This window comes from Marmota flaviventris, chromosome 7 (genome assembly GCF_047511675.1).
Source record: "Marmota flaviventris isolate mMarFla1 chromosome 7, mMarFla1.hap1, whole genome shotgun sequence".
Classification (NCBI taxonomy): domain Eukaryota; kingdom Metazoa; phylum Chordata; class Mammalia; order Rodentia; family Sciuridae; genus Marmota; species Marmota flaviventris.
In genome coordinates, this window is record NC_092504.1 from 95,873,273 (window position 1) to 95,893,759 (window position 20,487).

The 20,487-nt window shown below is 32.8% G+C and overlaps 1 protein-coding gene across 1 annotated transcript in view; it reads left to right on the forward strand.

Annotated features, from left to right (window-relative positions):
* Window positions 1-20,487, forward strand: part of Ppp3ca (protein phosphatase 3 catalytic subunit alpha) — a 307,578-nt gene that overhangs the window by 216,281 nt on the left and 70,810 nt on the right. The window contains exon 3 of the mRNA XM_027935381.2: window positions 12,098-12,222. Within this exon, the coding sequence (XP_027791182.1) occupies window positions 12,098-12,222 (125 nt within the window). The remainder of the gene's footprint in view (window positions 1-12,097; window positions 12,223-20,487) is intronic.

Consider the following 20,487-nt stretch of genomic DNA (forward strand, 5'->3'; position numbering starts at 1 on the left):
AACAACTACCTACCCTTAAAGCTGAATAAAATATTCTAATTCATAGTTATTACTTAAAATTATAGAAATATTTTTTACTCTGTCATGAAATATATAAAATATCATGGCCTAAAATAAATCAAGTATTTTTAAAAAAAATATATTTCATATACATGACTAGTAACAAATACTGTTTTAAAAGATAGTCTTATATGTATTAAGAACATTCAGAAATTTTATTTATCATATATTAAACAGTGAATATGCAAGATGCAAAAATGTCTGCAAATTCAGTGAAGTGAATGTATGAGGAAAGGTGACTTAAAATTATAGGGTGTTATGAAACAAACTTTTTCCTTATAAAGAGCAATTTAATCAGTTTTCAAACATGCGTTATGAACATGCTTTTTAATATTTATTTTGTTAAGGGATGGGATAAGAGTTGATTGACAATTTTGATTTGCCTTTTCAGCAATTCAAATGTATAACAAACATTCATCATTTTTAATTTATAAAACTTAAACTAAATTTGAAATTATGATTGCTAATGAATCACAAGTTATGATGAGTTATCAGCAGCTATTTTATATTTTCTAAACACCTACATTAATTTGCCATGATTACTCAGTGTAATGCTCTGTATGACATGTTAGACAAACATGGTTTTTGAATAATTTAATTAGATATTTGCTGTATGTAAAGAAACAAGTTGCATAAAACCTGATGTATGCTTAAATTGGAGATAAGCAAATATCGAAGTGTAAAAAATGTACAACTTTATAGATACAAGTATCCAATATCAAGTTAGGAAACTGTGACCCAGCTTTGTTTCATAGACATAAACAAAAATGATTCATATCACTGTAACATATACGAAGCTCCAAAAATAATGTGCCTTCTTCAGTTGAGTGAATATTAGTCCAGACATGGATATTTGAGATAATCTAATACAGGTTCCCAAATTTTAATTTTAGAAAATTACTAAAATTAACTATATTTATAATTTAACAATTATTTAAAAAGTGTGTGTGTGTGTGTATGATGCCTCTATTAAGAAATTGGATGGATGACAAACACTCAAAGAAATGACTTGCCCACAAAAGACTAACAAAAGACCCAAGGCTTGAATCCATAATTTCTAACTGTGAGCCAGTGCCCAGAAGTTTCATGTTTCAATGATTTATTCTTTTTATTTTCAGATATTTAACAAGTTAAATATTTCTGGAATATCTATTTATTAGGATTTAGAAAAGGAAAGGAAAGATTAAAGAAAATTAGAATTAAGAAACAAGGTATTATTTTTGTCAGATTCAGTTTTTAAGGTAATACTTTTCTCTAACTACTTTTCAGATTAATATGTTCTAACACCTCCGAGTTGTTCATGTTTTTTATTGCCTATTTAGTTTATTTATTATTACTTTTAAATTGATCCCTAATAATTATACATATTTATGGAGTATAATGTCATATACTTTAAATAACTTGTCAATTCAGAATTAAGAATTCAATTTCTAAATGCTACATATGACAAGGAAGCCTATATATTTTTACTGAAGAAGTGGTAGCTATAATCACTTTAATCTTGCATCCTATTAGGACTTACAAGTTTTAGCATAGCACTTACTAGCTTTGCTTATATACCAGTAGACATAAAGAACTGACTACTTGAAAGTCACCTTTAGCTAAAGTCACCTTTGACTAATATTCCCACTGTCTGTAATTGCCAAATTAATAATGTATATGTGATCTTTAGAATTTAATATCATTAACTTACTTGCCTTGAGTTTTTAAAATATTAAAAACAATGTAGCTATTTAAATTGTCAAAATTGAGGAATGTCATGAAAAGAAAAAGAGATTATTTTTATCTTACTCAGAAGATTTTTCTTAATGGAGTTTTCCAGAAATTTAAAAAATGTATTTTATTTATTCATTCATTTATTTATTTTTTGGTGAAATGTCTTACATTTCTTCTACTTACTATGTTACTTCCAGCTTTTAGAACATTTCTACCATTACACAGTCATGAACCAGAGTGGTCTTGTTAATGAGCTTTGCTAGAAAAGAAAATGAGACTAACTGGAATCTCATCAAGGGCTACCCACTAAAAGATGGGTAATATCGTTAAAGCCATTTGGAAATATTTACTCCTAGAAAATGGAAATTATAGAGCATAAGACCTAGTCCATTTTATTTTAGCCTTAACAGTTTTTAATACATATAATAGCATATGTTAGGATAAAAAGTAAAGCAAACAATCCAAAACAGAACAAATTTTATGTGTTTTCCTTATGGCTACATTGAGTACAGATTTGTAGCTCCTGTATCTAAAGCTTGCAGAATATTCAAAATCTTTCTTAGGCAGATAATCTGTGAGACGACTGCTACATCTAACATTTCATATTGTACCACTATATTGCATGCACTAAAACTTTTTCTCCCTTATTTTATTTTTTTACAAAAAATTCTATAACATAAGTTTTGTTATGAGGCCCCTTATAGACGAAGCAGTTGAGGGCCTCCTACGAAGAATAAATATATTGTCCCAATTACACAAGTGCTAATTTACACAGCAAGATGGTCCAAGCCTAAAAAATGTACTAAAAAAGAATAAAGCGTGAATATGCAAAGGAGAGGTTTGGGAAAAGCAAATTGGAAGAGCCCAAGCATTCCTTAGATAGTGACAGCTGCTTCAGCAAGAATGAATAGGAAATTAATTAAGAGAGAAACTAGAGCTTATTGTTTAAGGCAAAACAAGAGGAATATACATGCAAAACAAAAAAAAACTGATTTATGCAAATGTTGCAAAAATTTCTGAGCTAAGAGGTAGATGGATGATAGCAAAACTTTGTTATAACATTTCCTACGAGTCAGGTGTATTTTAAGTATTTAACTGATATTAATTGGTTTAGCTTTAATTCTTGGAGGAAGGTGCTGTTTTCCTATTTATGTTTGCAAAAGAGAAAACAAATTCAGAGAAGTTGGCTAACTTCTCCAGGGTCACTGGGCTGGTTGGGTGCTGGAGATTAGTTTGGAAGACCAGACTATCCAGCATCTGAGTCCCCGTTCTTAACTATTACATCCATACTGACTCTCCCCCAGATGACATAACACACCTGGGACAAAGCAAAAAGCTAGAACTGAGAGAATACGATTGCCAAACAAACAAGGCCTTAGAAATATAGCCTTGAAAGGCTCAAATTCAGAACAGTAAAATGTAGATTCACACCTCATATCTCATAGCAAGAATGAGATCTTCTTTAGGGTCCTGGTGGGTGTTCTTAGGGATCTGAAACTTAAGGTTAGTATTTTACAGAATGAAGAATATAATCCGTTTATTGATAATAACTTAAGTAGCTTCTACATACTAGCAAATTGATGTATGTTTGGTTAAAATTGTATCAACTCATAATGTTCATCGAATGCTCTTCATTAAAGATGACAATCACAAGTTTAGTGATCAGCATAATATAAATAAATCTACTTATGAAATAACCAGTAGTTTTTAGGAATGGTCGAATTTAGATAAATGGAGAATGATGATCAAATTTAATTATAAATAATGTATTACCATTGTCCATATTTATTATTATTTATCACAACCATAATGTGACTTATATAATTCCACAATGGCATTTGAACCTGTAATAATTATGCATCTTTATTATAATGTGATTTTGCTTAAATGGAAAAATAGTGATAACAGTTGAAACAAATGCATTATTGTTCAATAAATCAAGTTCCTCTGGTGAATAAAATCTTCTAATTCATCCAGTCTATGAAGGAAAATTTAACTACAAAAACAATCTCAATAGCAAGAATATTTATCTCTAAGAAAAAAATAACATAAACATAAGTTTCAATAATTTGCTTTCCATTGATTAGACTACACTGTGGTAGTAACCATGGTATTGTAAATTCTTGCTCCTTTTATTAAATAATTAAAAAATACAGACTATCCTAATTTCTTTCTTTATAATTATGGTTACAAACTGATATTCCAGGTAATAATGAAGTATTTAGTACCAGATTGTTGTAAATTGTTATTATCTATTGTAATCTATAGTATATTCCAGTCATTTTTCGATTACCCTGTATTATTTCTTATTAACACTGGATAATAGATAATTTATTTATTTTTGTTAAACATATTTATAAATACAAAAATGATGAGATTTAAAATTATTACTGATCTGAACTGATGATAATATTATATTATATATTTGATTTTATAGCCTTATTCTTAAAATTACTTTTAGTACATTTTAATTTAATTTGAATACTTTTCAATATTTTCCTACATAATCTTTAGTGACCTATTTAAGAATTTATCCAGTACATGTTTTAACAACTGAAAAATAACATTTATTATGGGAAAATAGTAATCATTTTGAAGTACACTTCTTTAGTGAATTAAAACCTTATTCTTTTGTTCTGTTTTTGTATACAGTTGATGGAGACTTCTGGTTATAACAAAGTATAATATGATTCCTGTGTAACCTTTATCTCAGTAATTACTTGACTTTAGAAGTCATACATTCTGTTAATGAACTGCACATACTGGTTCCGTGGTTTGTACTTGAATTTATCATATCCTGAAGGCTGCTTGAGGGGGATTGCCAGCAGGAGGAAATGGAAGGGTACTTTAGTACCCTCTGTGGTTATCCTCCAACACAATATCTGCACATAGAATCTCTCCCTGAAAAATTGCAGATTTGAGTAAAGAAAAAGTTATGGTAGATAGAGTATTCAAAAATCAAACCAATAGATTCAATAGGCTGATCCCCGTATGCTGAGAAATAGACATAATGTTAGTTCCTCGACATTAAGGATTTTATTGTCCAAGGAATATGTGACTATTAGGGAAAAAATATGGGGTTAAAGCCAATGAAGCTAAATGTGGAGTGAAACTCAATAGTAAAAATTCCTTAGCAACTCAGAAACGTCTTTTCTAAAGGAAAATCTGTAATCTCTTAGTTTAGTATGAACTGGAATAACTTGTACAGGAAGTTATTCTACTTCATGCAAGACTTCCAAGATGATAAAACCAGTATTTTGGAGGAACTAAAAGGTCTTTACAGAAAAATAAATAATGAGTCAAAAATTAAAAGCAGTTGAATTCTAAGTCATGGTTCTGATACCATCTTGCCAAGCAATTTTTAAATGCTGGTCCATTAAAAATCTATTTTTATGTATAATTTATTTTTTATTGTTTGATAGTTTGGGGGCTTTCTTTTTTCAATTTCTTTTTTCTTTTTAACAATTTTCTGGAATTATATGACATCATAAAATTTTTGCTTATTGTCAAAAACAAGTTAAATTAATGCTGTTCTTTGGTAGATTTCCTTTCATATAGGCAAGTAAACAGGACCAAATATGTAAGTCTGTACACTGATTACAAGTTATTGTGAATGCTTTCATATGAAAGCATATATTTCACATTTTAGTTTTTATTCCCTTCTATTCAGGATGACAGTGTTATTGGAGACCTTTTCAAGTTATCAAGTATGTAGCAATTTTACTGGGACCTCATCATAGGGTCCTTAGCCCTCTGTATTTTGGCTTATATTTTCTATTCAAATAATTTAATTGCCAATAGGAACATAGAAGCAGTAGAATTCTTTGAAAAATATTGTTATACTATAGATATTCTTATTTGCATATTTACTACGTTAGTATACCTAGGACACATATAATATAATATAATTCATATTCTGGTATGGACCAGTTCTTCTCAATGACCATACATAATTCTCTGGTCAGGAAATGCAAGGCAAACATTTTGTCCTAGGTATGGTTAGCATTCCAACTTCTCATTCCTCCTTTGCCTGAGATCCTCTTCTTAAGGGTCTCTTTGTCTTTAACAAGCTAGTCATTATTTTCTCCACTTCATAGTGGCTGGTTTTAGAGACTCTTAGACTTGCCCTGTGATTCATTGTATATGACAAGAGCTTACTTAGCTGACTACGAGATCCCCCTTGTTACTCCCTTGCTCTTTCCTGTTTTTCTTTAGCACTACTTTGCTGTAGTCTGTAAAAGTTCTGAAATTCTGATTAATGACTCCCTGATAAGTACACTGCCCCCTAATCTCTAAATCCTCATTTGTGGTGAGTAGCTATATTACAAACACATACACAGACACGTTTATGTCTATGTTTCTGTTTATATGTGAACCCCCTTAAGCGAATGATTTCAAAGCTTTAAAACTAGCTTTCTACCAATGATATGGGGGGCAGGAGACTTTTGCCTTCTGTAAGAAATAAAAACCCATATTTTCTGAATGTTATTTTTATGTTTCATGCTTCAAAATTCAAAAGATAAATTCACTTAAGTCAAAAGTTGTTCACCTTATTCCAGTGTGAAATTGTTTCCAGTAAAGTTTTATTTAAACTGGTTCAGGAATTATGGAATAAGGAAAGCCATATAAAAGACAATTATGCCAAAGTAATGATTGCTTAAGTCATAGTTAGCAGTTGAGTATTTAGGCAGTATGTGTGTATTTCCTGATTGGAAGAGAGAATGTAAAAGCATTGCAGGATGCTGGCTACCCATGCCCCATTCAGTATATACAGTATGTTAGATTAGCCATACTCAGAACCACTGAGTCACCCAGGGGATGCACCAAGATATTACTGACCACTTTGCCACCTCCTCTTCAAATAGATTCATCTCTTCAGTGTGTTTGTTAGTTCTTACTTCTCCTATCAAAGGCAAAGGGAAAAGTTCTCTCAGGGAAAATAACCATTGTCTTGTGGTATCCTAGGTTGATAATGTACATAATTAGCAATGGCTAAGGAAAAAAAAAAAACTTTTTATTTCAATGTCTTTACCATGTTAATTTTTTAAATGTCATGACTCTTTACTTTTCTGTAAAAAATATGCACAATATCTGTTGAACCTTGCCCACTAGCAGTGTTTCATTGGGAATGAGAAGCAAATAATGGGAATCATGGGAATGTGGTAAACCAGAATATGTTGATGAAGTGTGAGCTTGCTTTGAAGGCATAACAGAACTTATCATAACTTGTTTGACCTAGAGATGCTGTCAAAACTAAATGAAATAGAAGATTGTAGAACTTAGCTTTGGGGGAACTGGGAGCAGACAGCTTGCCTCACCAGCAGGTACTGGGCATGCTGTAGTTCTTTGGATATCACTGTGTTCACCCCTACAGGATGGAGGGTGGCGCCATGGTAAGTAGAAAACAGAGCCAGGCAGGCTTTCCTCTGGATCTCACTTTCCATCCTCTCGAGTACCAATGTATAGTGGTAATTTTCTTTCTGAAGTTTGATATCCAAAGAGTGACCTAAATTTCAGAATGTTATAATTATAAGTCCCTTAATTTATAATTAAAATACACAAGGTCCAAGCAATAACTACAATCAAATGCTGCAAAAAAATTTGTAATCCTTTTTATATGTTAAATTCTTCCCCCATAGACTCTATCAAATAATCACTTCATTATGATCATTTCACATAATAGTAAAAATCCTGATCTCACACTAACCTGGAATGAGCATGGAAAGAGTTTGCCTTTCTGATGTATATCTCTTCCACATCTAACTTATGAGCAAAACCATGCAAAAAGGCAAATGAGACCTATGTGTGCTTTGACAGATGCTCAGAAGTCCAGGTGTGTTTAGTCATTCGAACTAATCATCTAACAGCTTGGTAATAAATATGAATCCTTAGAGATACTGATTCAGGGCCCAGGAATTTTTAGTTTCAAAACTTGCCCAAGGGTATTCTGATGTAGAACTAAGTGAGGAAACTATCATAAAATGCATGGACGTCCTGCACTAGTCCCCAGTCTTACATTGTTGATTCCTGCAATTGAGAGACTTAAAATAGCTCCTATCTCAGATTTTAAGTTGAAGGCCTCTGGCTTCCACCAAAGCAAATTCCACAAACTTGTCCTCATCTCTAGCAATCTCAAGAGCCCCTCAAAATATCTAACTTCCTACTAAATGAGTTTTCAAAGTAACCATGTAATGGGCTCAGTGGAGGAATCCTCAGACATTGTAGTGCTGGGGTAAAGTGAACAACACTGCAAGTTACCCACCCTAGTGGGAGAAACAGGCATGAAAATAAATCATCTAGGTAATTTCTGATAATGGTAAGTCGTGTGAAAAAGGTGTAAGACAAAACAATGTGATTTGTCTTAAAAATGATCATAAGGTGATCTTGAAAATCCTTATTTTTCAGGCAAGTTTTGAGTTTGTGTTTCCTTGAGTTGGGCTTCAATTTTTAAAAATAATTATATGTGCAAATTATTTTCCTTTGCTGAACATTATTAAAAGTGGTTCTTACTATAAAAGCATGATTTCAGAACTCTGTGGCTGTTCTGTGGTTAAGTCTGTGATAATATGACAATTATACAAGTAACTGGATTGTAGGCTATTTGTTTTCCATGCCTGGTTTGCATTAATTGCTCTTTGCTGTTTTATGTCATCAGACCAAGATCCAATAATTGCAGTCATCTTGTAAATCATTGAGATCTCTTATCACAAAGTTATTATAAGACAGAAAAAGAGCTCAATTTTCTGATTTTACAAAACTATATTAATGAATACGTACTTTATATTCCAACTAAAAATGATATTATAATATTTTCATGGTCTAGAACCTATTTGTTTATTTTTTCTGGCTACCCAATTATGCTATGTTGTCAATTGCTAAAATCTTTTAATTCCTAAACTGCATTCTATAACCTGAATGGATGTCCTGGTATTTATGTCACTGACCTGGAGAAATAAAAAGTAATTATCATGGGATTTTCAGCTATGGAGAGCAATTGAAATGAAAGAGCCTATAACTCCAGGAACTCAGGAAGCTAAGACTGGAGGGATCACAAGTTCAAGTTCAGTCTCAGCAACTTAGTGAGGCCCTAAGCAACTCAGTGAGACCCTGTATCAAAAAAATTAAAAGGACTTTGGATGTGACTCAGTGGTAAATGGCCACGGGCTAAATCCCTGATTCAAAATAAAAAGAGAGACAGACAGACACACACACAGACACATAACACACACCAAGGGAGGTGTATAGGAAGGGAAGATGCTTTAAAATGTCTTGAGAATACCTTCCATCTCACATTCCTTCCAGCCACAAGCAGTAGAATACCATTCTTTCTGAGATCTGGACATTTTAAATGTGTCTCTTTGGAAATGCCACTTGATGTAACCTTTATCAGTTTCTTATCAAATTCCTGGAACCCTTCTAAGCTGGTTACTATATTAGCTCATTAAATCCTCACAGATAGCCTAATAAAGTAAGACCCCAATATCACCCCATTTTATAAAATAAATATGCTGCAGCTTAGAGAAAAAATCCCTTAGTAAGTGGTGCAGCAGGGATTGGAAGCTGAATGATCTGGTTTCAGAATCCAGGTCTAAATACTATATCATACTGTCTCAAAGATTTTGATAGAACCATTTTCACTTGTGAATATTTTAATAGTAGCGTAAAATGTGATTATTCAGGCAAAAGCCGTCATAAATATTACAAATAATGTTTGAAGCCTGTGTCTCACTTTGTCACCTGGCTTCATAGTTTCTTTGAGCCTTGCCCCCTAATCAGCCCTCATCCCTATAATAGGGATCCACTGTAGGAAGAGGGTCAGTGGCAAGACAGGCCAGAGCAGTCTGAGAAAGTGACTACTTCATGCTTTTCTTCCTGGAAGGTCCTTCCTTCACACTCTTAACTTACTGGAGGACATGGAGAAAAAAAAAAAAAAAAGATTTCCAGCCAAACACCTTCTTTCTTTTGTAATTTTTGAAACATACACAACTGGTATCAAAATTCCCACAGCTTGAGAGAAATCAGTGCTTTTGTTAAGTAAACTGTACCAATTTATCCTTTTAAAGAATAAACCAGATGAGCTATTTTATTATTTGTTAGATAATAAGGTTTAGTTTTATCTCTTTAAAAATCACAGAACAAGGTAACCTAATGCAGTTTTTAAAATAGACATTTATTGTTATTACTTTAAGTTTTAAGATTTTCTTTTTTCCTTTTTGTTTTTGTAACTCCAAATGTAGTCATGAAAGTCTCCTCCAGAGGGGGCACTGGCATTTTTGCCTGGCAAATTTTGAACCATAACGCTCTTTATACTGTCCCCTTACTATGACAAGAAAAGACTTGATGTATTGTATCTCAGAAATCATATTCCTTCAGGATAAGGATCCATTTGCAAAATGCTCAACTCTAAGAATAAAACAAATGTATACATTTATAAATATAATCTTCTAACCTGTGATATTATTTTTTTTAGTTGTAGTTGGACACAATACCTTTATTTTATTTATTTTTAATGTGGTTCTGAGGATCTGAACCCAGTGCCTCGCATGTGCTAGGCGTGTGTTCTACCACGGAGCCCCAGCCCCAGCCCTGTGATATTATTTTTAAAAGGGAAGAATATGTTTCTGATATTTCTACAGTGTACCTCATGCTCCAGGAAGGGAAGAAGCAATGTGATTGTTATCCACAAAAGGGGTTCATTAGTAGTTACAGCTTATGTTTTAGTGGACTAAGATTTTGAAGAAACACAGACACTCAAAAATAGAGCCCACCTGTACCTGTTGCAGGCTTAGAGAGTTTTGGTCCTTATTAGCTGTTCCTAAGTGGTAAAAACAGGAATTTGCACATTTTATTTCATTTATTGTTTTACAGTTGTTTCAACCATGGACTCTTTGGGCTCATTCTTATTACTGTCCACTTCTATCAGGCAAAAAAATGAGGTTAAAATATTTCAGTGACTTTCTTGTGATCACAGTATCTGAGATAACATCCTTTGGCCTCCTGATTTCTTATTTGCTAATACGTTCATTCCATGAGCCTCTTGGTGCTGCATAAACCACCACATAGTGTTCATAATTCATATATAATATATTATGTGTATAACATATACACACACAATTATATATATAAAATACACATATTGAATATATTACACTGTGATGGTTGAAAAGAAAAGCTTTGAATGAAATAAATCTAAATTTAGGCACTGGATTGTTCATTATTTTTTAATTTTTTATTTGTTTTAATTAGTTATACATGACAGTAGAATGTACTTATATACATCATACATAGATGAAATATAATTTCTCATTTTTCTGAGTATGCATATTGTAGAATCACATTGGTCATACAGTCACATATGTATATAAAGTAATAATGTCTGTTTGATTCTACTATCTTTCTTATCCCCACATCCCCTGCCTTCCCCTCCTTTCACTTGGATTGTTCATTTTTAATGGTCACATTGCCAAGATACATAATCTTTCTAAGGTACACTGTTTTCTCAGTTGTAATATTATTATAATATTGATTTTTGAAGGCTCTGAAAGTAGCAAATGAAATAATAAGTCCTGAGTAAATGATTTGAAAAAGGAGAGACTAAATGTTCTTTCAAGAATTTGTGTTTAAAAGAGATAAGAAATTAAAGAAGTATCAATTCCACTAATTTGTGGACTGTTTTTAATATTTTCTAATACACAATTTGCCTTTGTATAAACATCTGATAGTAGGAAATATTTTATAAAAATACTATTTTATAACTTGAGTTTAATGCTTTTTTCTTAGTGGTTCATAAAATAATGTATGTTGTAATTGATTACATTTTATATTCAACAAAATATTGATTTTATGATACATTTCAAGATCTTCTGTTTTTTAAGAGGCAATGTGTACTGGCTATGCAGTCAGACCTCATTTTCAGATTATGCCAAATTCTCAAACACCTTTCTCCATCTCTTAATTATATATGAAAACATATCCCATGACATTGTTGAATTGAACTATAAAATGTTAATGAAGTTCTTGACAGTGTTTCCTATAAAACTGTTAAATGCATAACAGTAATAGTTATTAGTATTATTATTATACATATTTTTCCAGTTAATTTGTAAAATAGTAGACTTCGATGGTAGAGCCAGGATTGCCACTAGCTAACTTGTGAATCTTGAACAATGTACTTAGCTTTTCTGTCTCGTTCTCCTGTTCTGCAAAATAATGTTTTGGCTAAAAATTAGCTGTAAGTTAATTATGGATCTACAATTTTGTGATCTAATTCTGATTCGTAACCTAATATGATCATAAAATAAATTTTATTTCTGTCTTTCAGTTTGTGGGGACATCCATGGACAATTCTTTGATTTGATGAAGCTCTTTGAAGTGGGAGGATCTCCTGCCAACACTCGCTACCTCTTCTTGGGGGACTATGTTGACAGAGGGTACTTCAGTATTGAAGTAAGTCCATAGCATTTCTTTTTTATTTTTATTATTAATATTTTAAATTTATATATGACAGCGGAATGCATTACAATTCTTATTCCACATATAGAGCACAAATTTTTTATATCTCTGGTTGTATACAAAGTATATTCACACCAATTCGTGTCTTCCTACATGTACTTTGGATAATAATGTCCATCACATTCCACCATCATTTCTAACTCCATGCCCCCTCCTTTCTCCTCCCACGTCTCTACCCTATCTAGAGATCGACTATTCATCTTCTGCTCCCCCTTCCTATCCCACTATGAATCAGCTTCCTTATATCAGAGAAAACATTCAGAATTTTATTTTTGGGTTTGGCTAACTTCACTTAGCATTATCTTCTCTAACTCCATTCATTTACCTGCAAATGCCATGATTTTTTTCTCTTTTATTGCTGAGCAACATTCCATTGTGTATACATGCCACAAGGGCTAGGGATATAGCTCAGTTGGTCTGAACAAGGCCCTGAGTTCAAAAAAAATAAAGCACTACAAAAAAAATAAATAAATAATTACAAATCCTACTTTCAGTTGACCCCGATGTGCTTTTTAATGTGAATAAAACTGATTTGGAGTAAGATTTTTGCCTTTTGTACATTATTATACTTGCAAATTTGAAAAAAAAATTTACCTTAGTTTACAATAGATAATTCTATTTCCCATTCATTAAAAGAACTAATCAAAGTTGGTAAACAAGAGATGAATTAGCATGTTTATGGCTTATAACTGAGAGACAGTGTTACCTTTGTAAATTGGTAACAAAGTGCATACATACGGGGCTGTGCTTGGAATGTGTATTTGTGTGCATATGTGAGAATGCTCTATTTTGTCTTTCTTGGCACCTGTCATCTGACTAGAGTAATTTGTCAAACTGATTTAATAAAACAAAACAGATAACCTTTGAGTAGAAGTTCTTCTTCAGCCTCCCATCTGCATCTGCTTTACTTGAATAGAAAAGGCAAAGAGGACCTCGTTTCTTTAATGTTTGTTCTTCCTAGTGCCCTAATATGGTGTGTCATACACAGTAAAAGCTCAATAAATGCTTATTGAAAGAAATGGTTTGATATATAAATATAGCTTTAAAAATCAGAGTATACTAAATGACATTTTGTGTCTTTAAAAAAACATTAAAAAAGAAAACATGTGTTCCAAGGAATAAATCAACTGTATAAAGGCCTCACACAAACATCTATATTCACAATCATATAAAAATGATTCTGTTTTAAAAATTTTATTATCATATTGATTTACTGAACAAGTATTTAATGTTGAAAAACATCACCCTCAAACAACTTTTACTTTAAAATCAAAGCAATTGTTTCTTAATTATTTGATTAACCTAAAGTCATTAATTCTCTTTATGTCCATCACCATTAGGTGTAGAAATATATATATATAGACACACATATATGTACATATGTAAAAAATACATACATGGTATTAGAACTAGGAAGAATATAGAGAAATGTAACATATATCCTTGATCTCTACAAACATAAATCTATACAGGAATATGTAAGTACAAAAATCTATATAGAATCCAAAGCCTAGAATAGGTCATCATTCATGGTTCAGTTATTTGAATGAGTTATTAAAAATTTTATGATAAAGGAGGAACAGAAAATAAGTGTTGATAGGATATAGAAAAATGAGAGAATAATGGGATGCAGCTCACTGAGGAACTGAATCAGAGAACAAGTAAGATTTTAGCTGGCAGGGAGATTGAGGTGAGCAAAGTACAGAGAAGACCTAGGTTAACCTCATAAGTCTTGGTCATGTTCTTGGGCTACTTGATCAACATAACCAGTAGGGAAGGGCGATTGAGTACAAATTTTGTAAAACTTTTATCTCACATTAGGATAAATATCTTCAAGGAGAGACAACAACAAAAACAAAACAAAGCCCCCACATAATGGTCATTTGAAAATATAGAAGTCTATTTCTCTAGGAGAAGCCCATATGGACACACCAGGACTTGTGCAATCCTCCATAGTTCCCTGGACCCAGCCTCTTTCTGCCTTGTTTCCCTGATGTTCATGGCCTCATTTCAAAGTAAACCTCTATGACCGGAGACAGCTTATAGTAGCTTCAATTCTTCTGTCTCCACAGTACATTCAGCAAGAATAAAAAGAAAATACGAGAAGGGTTTGCAGTCTTGTTTAAGGATGTTTCCCTAAAGTGGCACATATACCTCAACTTGTTTCTGATGGATGGGAATTTGCTGATATGACCACTGGTGATTCCAGGTTTGAGGGAAACAATGAGACACAGAAAAGAGCAAGGAGAGGTTAAGATTTCTGCCATTCCCCTTCAAATAGGGCTTCATAGAATATAAGTAAATAGTAAAATAATAAAAATATTTTAGTAGTTCTTAAAGTAATCTTACTAATCTAACATTTGTATTGCTTCTAAGAAATATTCCAAAGATAAATGAAATAGGTGGTCTGCATATTTCAAAGCTCACCTTCTAAGTGAGGAAATCCTGACACTTTTCTCTTAAGAGTGACTATTTTTATCAAATAATAGAGTACTATGCTGGAACTTTTGTTTTTCTTTACTATGGATTAAACCTAGGGGTGCTCTACCACTGAACTATAGCCCCAGCCTGTTTTATTTTTTATTTTGAGACAGGGTCTTGCAGTTGTCCAGGCTGGCCTGGAACATTGAATTCTCCTGCCTTAGCCTCCCAAGTGTCTACAGGTGTGTGCCATGGTGCCTGGCTGAAAAAAAATTAATATCATAATATTTGTGGATTTTAACACCTTAGTTTGTATCCTTTTAAATATAAAGATTACAATAATGTTTCTTACTAAATTGATAATGAAGAAAAAGCACTAAATCTTGTGTTGCTTGAATAACAGCACAATTGGACTTTCTTATCTCATCAACTGTCTTTGGATTTTAATATTTTTTAACTTTCTGGATCTCTATTTACCTTTGACTTTTTTTTTTTTAATTGAAAAATGTAGGGTTCTGAATCTCTGGCCTCAAACCACTTGAAATGTCCTAAGCTTTTCTTAATTAAAGCTTTTTTTAGCTCTGTTTTGTGTTTGTTTGTTTTTAATTTGAAAAGCAATAATCATTAACTTGTTTCCTCAATAGATTAGTCTACAGTTAATATAATATTTGAATCACAAAAGTATTTGCAATATTTTGTATAGTGTGTTTCTTTTAATAGTCAAACAAAAGATCAAGAGATCAAACAAAAGTTAGTGACATATCAAATGGAGAAATCAAGACATTTAAAAGTTCTGAGATGCATATACTAGAGCCTCCATCATCAAACACTTTTTTAATTAAACTCCAAGGGTCTGAGAGTACAGCCCAAGCGACTTGCTACATACACACACAAAATGACAAACTGTATCAAAGTAAAATGATCCTTGTTGATTAGATGTCACTTTGGAGGGCACTTAAGAATGGTGCAATGATATCAACATCATATTAAAATAGAACAGACATTTATATAAAGTATACTTACCAAAAATACTTCAGGGATATTTATTGTGGATTAAGGAAGCTGACACTGTTCACAGGCTATAAATGCTGCTGTTTTCATGGTATAAATTATCTCATTTATTCCTCAAGTTTTGAAAGTTACATGTAAATGCCTAAATTCCTTTCAGAAGTGCCTCAACTAAGGTTTAGAAAGGGCCACACACACAGTAAATGCCAATGCTAGGATTCAAAACCTGTCCTCTTACTACTATCCTACGCCCTGGTCATAACATATTCACCGGATGTACCACAGTGTAACACAAAAAATGCACACATCAGTAATGCAGAAAGGGATACACATTGTTGCACTTACCCATGAATGTACTAATATTCACACATATATAATCTGAAGGGCAAAGCATTAAATAGAAAATATTCTCTATGAGAATGGTATTGTTGGTTTAAGAAAAATCCTAAAATAAGAGCTTATTTTTACAGTGTGTGTTATCCTAACAGGTTTCAAAAGGGTCTTGATTCATCTCAATAATTTAAGGCTACACTGCAGACATTGTTTGGCTATCTTTTGAGTAAAAAGGACCACTTAATTTAATTTTTATCAAATCAGTTTTGAAGGGTAGGTTCGAATTTCTAGTAGTTTCTGTTTGGTGTATTTACAGACTGGATGGAGATAATATACTCTGAGGAGCACATATAGCTCATTTTATGCGCTCTCCCCCTGCCTCCCCAATTTTCTCTCTTTGCCAAGATTAGAAATCATTTCCCACAAAGTTAGCCCCCAAACAAGCAAGCTTTTGAGTAGTGATGAAAGAGGTAATTTTGTTTTGAGTAATAATTTGCCTTACATCAAATATTCCTTTTTTGATGATTGCATTACACCACCTAATCTCTTTGATCAAGCATATGTGTATATATAGGTCCACCGGCTGAGTGTGTTTCTCTGCGAACACAGGGAAAAATTCAGAATTGCAAACAGAGGCACACACAGCCATTTCCTTCCCTGTCGTTCATTAGACTCTCTTTCTAGCCCTTATGCGATACAGTGCCTTGGGCTTTGCAGGAAGCTGGCCCTGCCTGTTCCACTTACACTCAGATCCTAACCCAGGTCTCAAACATATTTAAGGGTGAAAAGTTATCCTGTTTATTAGCTGTGAACTCATAGACTAGAGTGAACCTCAGCAAGCCAGGCAATGCTCCGTTTTCTGCCTGAGAATAACGAGCAAGCAGCACAAGAGAGGATGTAGGTGACAGAGTGTTGCCACAGACATGAGGAAGAAATGTTCTGCTGTCTCATCTTATGAGGCATTGCTGTTCCCCTGGTACTTCTCTGTATGCATGTCAGACCAGGCAACCGATGTCTTAGAGAAGCTTTCTGCAATCTGTGTATGGGGTGAAGGTGGGAGTTCATAACCCACTTGAATCAAAGTGTGGAATATGATATGTCAAGAAATTTGTAATGTTTTGAACAACCCACAATAAAAATTAAAAAAAAAAAAAAAAAAAAAAAAAAGAGAAGCTCACTTAACATTTCATGAGTTTGGATCTTGTCCCAAACAATGCACATCTTTAGATTCATTATTGTCCAGTAATGGAGGGAGAGCACTTTTGATTGGAACATTTCACAGCTCAGATAATAAATGAGTTGAGGGAGCTGATTAATATATAGCTAAAGCTGTGTGTTTTCTTTTTTATCTTCTTGTTTCCTCCTTCACATTTTCCTTTTCTGTCCTATGCAGTTTTTTTAAGAATAATGTTAAAAAGCATAAATTACAAAGCAAACCATTGCAATGTTATTTGTCAAAGCAACAACTTAATGAAGAAAATGATATCCTTAGTATTGCTTTGCTGGAGAAAATACAGAATTAGTAGAAAGCGATGTCTGTGACAGAAAAATAATCCAAAGATAAAGGATGCTTCATCTTTCATATTGAGTGACTCAGTTTACTTTAAATTGTAAATATTTGTTTAATTAAGGGTAAGAATGAAAAGACTCAGTTCAGTTGATATGACTGGTACAACTCATTTACATCTCACTGTGTAGAAAAGCTAGCTAACATTGTGCTATTTCTACCTGAGCAATTAATTCAGTGAAAATTGTGTTCAGTTTACCATCTGATACCACATGGACAAAAATAACCATGATTTAACTAATTTTTATTTATCTTCATTGATTATGATAATTTCTTTTTACAAGAGACTGTAGTTCTTTCTTTTTTTTTCTTTCAAAAACTAATGTGCAGAATATTGGAACTTTAAATGGCAAAACAGTTGCTAGCCAGACAGTGTTGTGCTTGGCAGCTCTGTCCACCAGATGTGGAGGGCAAGGGCTGGCAGGGCTCCACTCCCCAGTCCACCCTTGCCCTTTCATTTGCCATGCTTTTTCTTCCATATTGCTGCATTTGTGGTTTAAGTCAGTGTTTGGGAAGACACTTTATTCTTGCCACAGAGAAGGAGGAAATGAAATGTGAAAAGAGAACTTTCATTTTTGGAATATTTAAAGCCAACCATTTGGAAATTGAGTTATTATCCTTTTTTTTTCTTGCTTTCTTACTTTCTCTTTCCTTTCTTCTTTCCTCCCTCTCTTTATTCTTCTTCCTTCCTTCCTTTTCATTTGCAGAAATAGAATCAGCATTTCTTGATTTCCTACCATAGGTAGTCTGCATTCATTAAATAATAAGGGAAATTAAATGTGTATTGCATCACTGGAAAGCCGTAAACAGACATGATTAAGAATATTTAGCAGAGCAATTTTGTATCTCTCTTTGCTCAATTAGGAAAGTGCTTCAGTAAGAAGTAATTACGACTAGAGGTGATAAAGTTATAAAGCCACATGCTAATGTCAAAACAAGATCTTTAACAGATGGCCCAAAAGAAAATGTGGGTTCTAAAATGTGATTTCTCTAAAGTATTAGAGTTTTAAAAAAATGTAGTTAAGATTTAAAATGAGGAGATTAAAGCTTTGCTTTAAGATAACTTGTTACAGGCAAAACTAATCTAAAGGTCAAATTTTTGATTACATGTTCAGAAGATACTGACTGGAAAGAGGCACACAGGAACCTTCTGGGTACGGGAACATACTTGGATCTAGGTAGCAGTTCCATGGAACTATACATATGTAAAAATTCATTGACCTATGACTTGGGAGGAATGTACCCAAAAGATAGCTACAGAGCAGTCTAAGCATGTAAATAAATTGCATTCAAAATAGCAATTTCAGCAAGTGAATATATATATTTATATATACATTATACACATATATAAATACATATTTATATATAATACATGTGTGTATATACATTTATATACATTATATACATACATACATAATACATATTTATATATACAATATGCATAATGTATATATAAATATATGTAATATATATTATTTATTATTATTATTTTCATTTTCTTTTCTGAGGGATTGAACCCAGAGGCACTTTACCACTGAGCCACATCTCCATTCCTTTTCTTTTTTTATTTTGACACAGGATGCAGCTAAATTTCTTAGGCACTGCTGAGTTTCTGAGGCTGGCTCAAACTTGCAATCCTCCTGCCTCATCCTCCAGAGCCACTCTCATGTACCACCAGGCCCGGGATGTAAATATATACATGTAAATATATTTTAAAGGACTTTCCATACTCATTTCTATTCCAAATTACACATTTTAAGTTAATAACCTATTTGGAAATATATATATATATATATATATATATATATATACATATGTGTATATATATAATTTCAATTAAAATACAGTCTTCTACATTTTTAAATTGGGAGCTATCATTTCATTGATGTTGATGATAGTTTATAAATATCTTCCCTGGAATGTGAGAAAAGCTTTTTTTAAATATTTTTATATTTAGTTGTAGATGGACACAATACCTTTAATTCATTTATTTATTTTTTATATGTGGTGCTGAAGATTGAACCCAGTGCCTCACACATGCTAGACAAGTACTCCACCACTGAGCCACAATCCCAGCCCCTGAGAAAAGTTTGAGTAATACACACATCACTTTTTAAAACATGTCAGTGGAGCTATCAAGCCTGATACACAAGAGCCTCCTTAAGCCACCATGCCATCCACTGAGATGACAGGGAACTGCACATACAAGTCCGAGAGGCTTCAAGCAACACTCATACAGCCCCTGTGGTCACCTCTTCAGAAGTACTCATATCATAGTTCACATGCACTTAGCTAATAACTAAAATTGGGAAGTGGTAATGAGAAAATTAATTAATAAAAGAAAAGATGTATATATAATTTAATGTCAATCTTTTATTTTTTTCTTCAATCACATGTTTATTATTTTAAGACAAATCTTGTCTGAACATTACAGTAATACACATGTGCTTTGATAATTAGTATTTTCTCCAAATGTTGGGCTGTCTATTCAAATATAACTAGTCTCCACTCATTTCATAAATTATAGAAACTGATGGAAGTAATTATTCCTCACAGGTAGCACAGTAAATAAATTGGCAATAGTCTTCTCCATAGACATTATTGGGCATATCTATATTATGTTGGGAAGCTGATTGTTATTTGTGTATTTTTGTCCCAAATTTGAGTATCCAGACTCGGACCTGCCTCAGTATTTCTGTGGTGTTTTCCCTTCTCATCTTCAGTTTTAGAAAGTAAACTTCATGAGGATGAGGCAGCACACTTGTTTCCAAAGCATGGTTTCCCATTCCCTGAGGGTTCTTGTGAATGCCAGCTGAGGATAATAAACTTTATAGTAGTACTTGAGTACTCTGGTTAGCTCTAGTTAGCGC